The following is an 8,082-nucleotide window of genomic DNA, read 5'->3' on the forward strand; positions in this document are numbered from 1 at the left end:
TACTCGTCATAATAAAAATAAAAGACATAACCGGCTTAAACCGGCTATTACAATCGTTATTTTCTATTTGTAAAACAAGGTGGAAAGGCTAGTTATAACCTGTGCAGCTCATGAATATAATTAAAAAAAAAAATGCCACTCAGCTGAATTTGTAAAGAGCATCCGATCTCTCACAGGAAATTTCTAGAGTGGTTGTAAAACAAGAACCAATCATAAACGCTGATAGGAGTGTCATAAGCATCCATCTTGTCTAGAGTTTATTTCCTGTTGAGAAATTGCAGTGCTCGACGTGTCAGTAGTAGGAACATCCCGTTAATACATACTTTGCATCGCTTTTTCCAACAAAAAGGTCACTGAGTATGCTCTGAGATCAAACTAGACAGAAATGTCGACGATTCAGAGGTATTTCCTTGAGATCTTTGTTGTTTTATTGGAAAATTCTCGATCCTCGCTCATTCGTTAGTTTGCAATTTACGTCGCTTCAAAAATATTCGGGCGGAATATGAGCTTTCCTGCAAACAAGATAATCTCAGATAAAAAATATTGGTGACGTTATTCTACTTAAAATCAAAGAGGTACTTTCGTAAGTACAATGTCCTTCTCAAAGATTTCTATATTTGAAGGTGCTTTTTATCCCAAATAAATACAGTACAGCTGCTCACAGCTCTGTAGCTCCCTACCTGTCGTTACAAGAAAAACTATTCATTAGTCAAATGCCTAATATAGAGTTTGAGTATCCTCTCAATGGGCACGCGCCGTCGACATTTAATTTTTGGTTAAAAAATTTACGGTTTTTAAGAAGTTAACTAAGACAACTTCCTGCTAGGTGTGTAGAAATACATGTAAATTAAATTCAGTTAAATTTTTTTCGCTGTAATCACAGAAAGATAATTTAAAAGGAATCTACATCTCAGTGCTCAATTCTGCTTTAATAATGGTCAATGATGATATTGGCATAAGGAAAATTTTATTTTTTAAAAGCTATGAAGAACCTTGAAGAACAATTTAGAAAAGATCCCTGAAAAAGGGCTATTCTTATGATTCATAACAAAATGACAAATTATTCTGAAAATGTAAACAAATGCTGATAAAAGAACTGCCCATCAAAGCTTATTCTTAAGATGAGATCATGCATTAAAATAGAATTTGAAAGTAGTTTGTTATAAAGACCTTTGACTTGGTGATACTCAACCCTATGTCAGGCTAAGATATTTTAGTTGTTGTAAGCATCTTTTAATTAAGGGGGATGTGGATAGTAACACCTGTAGACACAAGTGATTAACATGTAACTTCTCCTTAAAATATCAGTACATTATCCAGCAAGCAGGTAACGAGAATACTCAAACTTATCAGGTAGAATTTGTTATCTTGATCTAACACCAAATTCTTATAAATAATTCACACAGAAATATATAGCTACTAGAGGGAAGGATATAGTACTAGCAGACCTCTTCATCCCTTCAAATGCTTTCTTTTATGATAAAATCTGTGGGTGCTGGAATGATTAACTTTCTTGAAGATTCACTGATACCTGAAGGATTTAGTCACAAAAATCTGGGGTGTTTAGCTGTTAAAGGCTTTCACAAACTCAAGTTATATAAATTGCCTCAAGACAAAAGTTACTCATGAGTGGTGCCCAGGCTCTGTCAAGTACAGGCCTGTATAGCTTTGTAGATACTCTGGTTCTGAATTTAACCCATGGCTATAATGTATATCTTCCTTTGTTTCCATTCCTGGCTGGAAAATTGATGTGAACACAGCTGAATAGTTTTCTGATTGTTATGTTAAATCCATAGCCCAGTAGATGAATATGGCTTTCATAGGCCAGATGACTTCGACTATTCAAGTTATGAAGAATTTATGTCAAGTTACATTAGGGTTTTGGCACACCGAGCCTCACGCTGGGATGACTTCATGAAGGGCGTGAATAAAGTCAGAAAGTCAAGAAGAGGTGATTATGTTGGCCTTAAACAGTACTTGCTTCCAATAGTTAATGGAGATGGCGAGATCAAAGATGGACAGTTCAGCACCATTTTGAAAACATAACTACCCTACCAGGTTAACAAATATAAGGTTTTTCAGTAATTAATATTTTTCACTGCCTTTTGATTTCTTTCAGTTAAGAGGTTTGTAAGGAAAGGTATTCCTACAGGACTTCGAGCCCAGGTAACATGAACTAACTTGTTCCTATTCCTTTAAACTTTGAGTGTAATTTATAAAATTATTTTCAAGGCTACCTTTTAAATGTTGATTTGCTGAAATGAACTGTATGACAACAAATTTTTCCTTGCAAATTCAAATAATTGACATTTTCTGTATCAACCAATTTTGATTCTCAGCAAGATGATTTGGTTTATCAACTGACAAAGGGCTAACTCTCAAAACATCAGCTTTTGAAACTCTCTACGGTGGCCAATTTACAATTATCAACTCAGTTAATTATACCAAACATGTAATACCCCATCAATGCAAGATGAAAAACCACAGTTTGAATTTAGAAACTTACCTCTACTTATGATTTTCAACAAGTCATTTTTCCTGCAGGTTTGGGTGGACACCAGTGGAGCAAGGAAGAAAATGAAGTTAAATCCTGGCAGCTATCAAAAATTACTGGCAGAAAATACAACGATTGATGAAATGACCATGCACAGCATACAAACAGGTATCTCGCATTACTGTGGCACAAGTTATCAGACTATGCAAGTATATGCAACCAGAGTAGTTTTAACATTTTTTGTTTTAATTTGCCTTATTTTACAGATATTGATCGCACCTTTCCAGATAACATTCGCTTTTCTAGTACACAAGATGACCTGAGGCCAGCCTTGTTAAATGTGTTGATTGCCTATGCCAAACACAATCCTAGAATAGGATATTGCCAAGTAAGTTCTCTTATCAAACAATAATAATTCTGCTAAACAGAATCCAATTCAAAATGATTTTGAGTGTTTCTTCAAAAAGAATTAAGAATGAGTTCATTAAGAGTGACTAGTATCTAATTTCTCCTTACAATATTATATTTGAATCAAACATTAAGGTCATGAGAATACAGGAAATGATCACCAACTAAAGCAGCTGTTGATTATTAAACAAATTCTCCTTGTCGGTACCTTGGGAAATGTATTGTGAATAGTATGGAGATTACGCATACTGATGTTAGGCTGTGAAGGGTTGAAGACGAAAGATTTTTTGAGAGTCCTTCAAAGAATTGCAATATATAAAAAAATTTAGAGATCAAGATGCAATTGCATTATTAGTAGCAATTTGCTTTTGAAATAATTTGAGGGCTAATGTAATTGATGTATGTGTATTTTAACTTGCTATGCCCACTGTCAAATCCAGAACTTTTCATACAAGGTGCTCTTAGGATACTAATTATACAACTTTTATTCATTGTAAACCCCTTTTAAGATCTCACAAGAAATTCTCCTCACTGTCTTCTATGAAATTCTTAGAATTTTAGTATGGAGAATTTGGTAGTACACTTTGTAGATTGACTTATAATCCCCTTATTGATATTATCTGCTTGATACTGTTCTGGTATTGTAAGGAGAAATTCTGTGTTGGTCACTCATGGGAGCTTGAGTATTAATAAGTTATTTTTGATGAACTAAATTTCTCCTTGGATGGATCAACTTTTGTCAAATAGGTAAAGAATTATTAAGGACATAAGTGCACAGTCAGAACCCTTTAACTGCCAAGAGTGATTAACATGTAACTTCTCCCTATAACATTCCTTATCCAGCAAAGAGGTAATGAGAATTCTCAAACTTATCAGGTACAGGTTTTTGTCATGATCTAACACCAAATTCTCATAACTAAGTCATAGGAAAATGTGTAGCAGCTAGAGGGGAGAATTAACAATCAGATCTTGGGAGTTAAAGGGTTAAGTCTTATTGTTCTAATTGTTTATTATTCTCTCTTATAGGGTCTAAACTATATTGCCGGATTGATGCTTCTCATTGTTAACAAAGAAGAAGCTGCATTTTGGCTTTTAGATGTTATTGTTGGGAATCTGTTACCAGGTATGAAACCTAAGCCTTTGTGTTGTACAGTGGAACTGCTGTGAGCTGTAACCTTAGACAATTGAAGAACTTAGAAAAACTTGAATGATAAAAGCCTGTACTAGGATTTTCTTTAAGTAAAGTAAGTAAATGGATGGATCTAATCCAAACTTCATAGAATCAGCTTTTTATATTCATCTGATAAATGCATCTATCACTGTCTTTCTGCAGATTATTATGCCAAGGACATGCTTGGTTTACAAATTGAACAAGAAACACTTCGTGAATTAGTTAGGTAAGTAGGTGCAATTTAACTTATCTGGCATCAGCTGTATAATTAATTGATTGCAACTTAATAATTAACCCTAATTAGAGTTGAATGAATGGGAAGGAAAGGTTAGCCTAGGGTTAGGGTTTAGGGTTAGGATTAGGGTTTTGCAGTGATAAGGTAGATAAAATTGGTGTTGAGCATCCTAGGACAATACTTGTACATCTTTCACTTTTCTCTGCTATCTTTTAATTTCTGACCTATCATGCACTGTTCAGTGCCTTTAATTACAAAAATTTCAGCATTGAATTAGGCAATCAAAGTTCAGTTAAAATAAATTGAAAAAAGATTAACTTATGATATGTATATCCTATGTATTGCTTTAATGTATAATTCATTGTGTATATCTCCAAATATAGCTGGGCACTGGTAAATTTTTTTTAACTTTTAAATTTTTTTACCTCTTGTGAAAAATGCAGAGTAAAGCTACCAGCTTTGTTTGAGCATATAGAAAAACTAGGAGTATCATACACAATCTTCTCTACCAAGTGGTTCATCTGCCTGTACATCGATGTGCTACCAATTGAGGTAAACAAAGTAGTTTTACATCTGAGGATATATCATATTATCTTACTTTCCCTTTCTCTCCCCCCCCCTCCTATGTGAGAGTAGAAAACTTCACTAACCAGTTCCCTTTTCTGCAGGATCCATTTAACTCCTCTCCTCACTCTGATGAGGGCTAACTCTCAAAATAACTGCTGTAGAACTCTCTATTGTGGCCGATTTCCCTTAAAGTCATCAACTTGATAAAACCAAATTAGCTTCCCTTGTTACTTTGATAAAGATTCAGCTTAAGAGCCAGACTTAATCCCAGTTTCAGTAGTGGGAAGTTTCTAGGAGTTTTACAAGTCCTACCCTCCTCTCTCTACCCCCCCTCCCCCCCTTTGAATGAAGTGACAGTCTATTCAAGGTTAATCCCAGATTTTTTGTAAATTTTTTCTTACAACATTTGTACTCAATCATACTCCATAAGTGGAGAGAAGCACTGCAAATGTTTTTTTATTTTTTTATTTTTTTTTTTTACAATAAAGTGTGACTCAATAGGTTGCAGCAAGATATTGGAGGGCAGATAAGATGTCTTGGTTGTAGCTATGACTGGGATCCCTGCATTAATTTGATAGACATTGGACTCAGAGGTCATGTTCTTATGTGTTCATGAGGAATGTGAATGGTAGATAATGTAGATCATTGGTAGAGAGATATTGGAAAAAATGTTTCAGTTCATGGTAGTTTTCTTTTCTGATTTCAGACAGTACTTCGCATCTGGGACTGCCTGTTTTACGAAGGATCAAAAGTGATTCTTAGAGTGGCACTGACACTAATGAGTCTTAATGAGGAAAAACTAATGAATTGTCATGATTTTGCTCAGCTTTGCACAGCTATGAAGGTTAGTAACTTAAGCATGTTTTGAGGAAAACCTGCAAGAAAACAGCTGTTACTCTAAACTCAGACATTATTTTATTCTCTCAACTCCAGTACTAGGACACTTTTCACAATGGGACAATGGGTTTTGCTGCTGACTACACCCTCAAACAATTCATGTTCTTATCAAAATGACATTGTTATGTCAATCTACCTTCCAGGAGAAGGTAGATTGACAAAGTAACTCAAATTTTGTGAAGGTGCCGCTCCATTAAAGAAGCTTCTTGACTTTTGACTTCAGGAGATTACCAAAGGGCCAGCAACAATGGACTGTCATAGTTTTATGGAGGTAAGCAAGACCTGGAATTTGAGCACTAAAATATGTGACTGGTTCCTTGGTGGATCCCCTTAGTGGGGGATGTGAAGCCTTTTGGTTTGTGAGACAGACTCTGGATTCAAACTTTGGTTTCCTCATAAATAAGAAACAAGAATTTGGTGTTAGATCAAAATCACTTTTACCTGATAAGTTTGTGTATTCTCATTACTTATTTGCTGGATAATGAAGGATATTATATGGAGAAGTTACATGTAGATCACATAACTGGGAGGTAATAAGTAAACATTGTGTGAGCATGCCTGAAGCAATTAACAATAATTTGTTTAATCCAATCCACTCTCCCAGCACTCATTCCACATGCCAGGCTCTTTTTCAAGAAAATGGATAAAAGAGCTGCGAAAATCTGCAACAGAGAAAATATCAGCAGAACAACAAGCAAGACAACGGTTTACATGAAGTGATCTTTTATCCATAGATGTCATTATCTTGGGATGAGTTTCTTATGGGATGTGAAGTCTTCAGAAATTTGCAGAAAGAGATTAATTTGAAGAACTAACTTTTACCATTTTCTAGAAACTACTGCCTTTACATAATTAAGAGTAAATTTCACTAAAATACAAGTAAGACAAACATTTTAAAGATGAAATTAATATATTATTAATAGCATCCTCTCTTTTGATCATTTGAGTACAAATGAAATGAACAAACTAAAACCAAAAGACTGAAAATAGATGATGTCAAAAATATTGAGAAATCATCTATTTCAAGCTACACAAAGCAAAGATTAGTGCAAATAAATGCAAATAAAATGTAAATGGGTTGTTTTTAAAGAAATGTGTCTTGTAGCAAACAAGCAACTGTGTAACAAGAGACAAGCTAGAGAACAAAGCTACTAAATCTTTAACCCTGTAACTCCCAAGATCTGATTGTTAATTCTCCCTTCTAGCTGCTACACATTTCCTTGTAATTTAGTTATGAAAACTTAGTGTTAGATCAAGATAGTAGCTTCTACCTGATAAGATTTAATATCCTCATCACCTGTTTGCTGAATAATATACGGATATTGTAGGGAGAATTTTTATGTTAATCACTTCTGGGAGCTAAAGGGTTAAGAATTCGTCCACAAGCCATTTAAACTAAAACTTTTCCTTAAGAAAGGCATTATTTTGCCATAAATACATCTTTCTCCAATCATATTTTTAAAATGATCTTAGACTCTTCCACATGTTAATAGACAAGATTGTGTAATCTTTACTTTGATATTTATTTTGCAGTGATTGTGAATTGTTACGCAAGAATAGTATTACTCTAGTCTGTAATTTAGCCATACTAGTCGCAGTGATTGTCGTATTTTAAATCAGTTGAAATATGACAATCTAATACAATATAATTTTTAACTGTGCACCATACTTCTGTTGTATGTGGTTCTCAGGCACCACTGTGACATCTAAGAGACTATTTTGCAACTGTGACTGTAGAGATCCAGCCTTTCACTTTGGTTTTCAAGTAATTGTTTTTAATCATTTTAAAAGAAGAACTTTCTTGTGAATTGCTTCAAGAAGGCAAAGGCTTATACATGATTGTGGTTACACTTCTTCTGTATCCACTTTAAAGATTTTTTTTGTTTCTGTTAATTTTTGCTTTTTGTTAATTTCAGTTAAGTACAACCACAAATACAGGGAATTGTATTTTCCTTTAAGTCTTTTTTTTTGTTTAAATTTGAATTTTGTAATTATTATTTACCTGAGGTCAGGGTAAATTTCTGTAAAAAATTATCTATTTCATGCTGGTTGTGAAACAGAATTGAATAAAATGATCTTTTTCTTGGATGATTTTAAAGTTACCCACGTTGTAAGTTGTAATTTGAGTGGCATATGGAGTGAATTGTGTTACAGGAAGGCATGGGTTGAGAAGGTACAATTCTTCCCTTCCTTTGGCATGTCTAGGGACAACCTAAAATGACTGTTATGTTTACAATGTACAAGTTTTCTCATTGTCATCATCATTTTCATTGTCATTATCATTATCACCACTATTAAGTAAATTGATAC

The 8,082-nt window shown here is 34.1% G+C and overlaps 1 protein-coding gene across 1 annotated transcript; it reads left to right on the forward strand.

Moving 5' to 3' along the window:
* The first annotated feature begins 203 nt into the window (after positions 1–203).
* On the forward strand, positions 204–7,874 carry LOC131792822 (growth hormone-regulated TBC protein 1-like). Its single transcript, XM_059110269.2, has 11 exons — positions 204–402; positions 1,797–1,951; positions 2,120–2,166; positions 2,545–2,662; positions 2,761–2,882; positions 3,929–4,025; positions 4,236–4,299; positions 4,752–4,860; positions 5,582–5,719; positions 5,996–6,043; positions 6,377–7,874. Exons 1-11 carry the CDS (start codon positions 386–388, stop codon positions 6,485–6,487), a joined length of 1,026 nt encoding a protein of 341 aa, XP_058966252.1. The 5' UTR covers positions 204–385; the 3' UTR covers positions 6,488–7,874.
* The last annotated feature ends 208 nt before the right edge of the window (positions 7,875–8,082 follow it).

The sequence above is a fragment of the Pocillopora verrucosa genome, chromosome 6 (genome assembly GCF_036669915.1).
Source record: "Pocillopora verrucosa isolate sample1 chromosome 6, ASM3666991v2, whole genome shotgun sequence".
Classification (NCBI taxonomy): domain Eukaryota; kingdom Metazoa; phylum Cnidaria; class Anthozoa; order Scleractinia; family Pocilloporidae; genus Pocillopora; species Pocillopora verrucosa.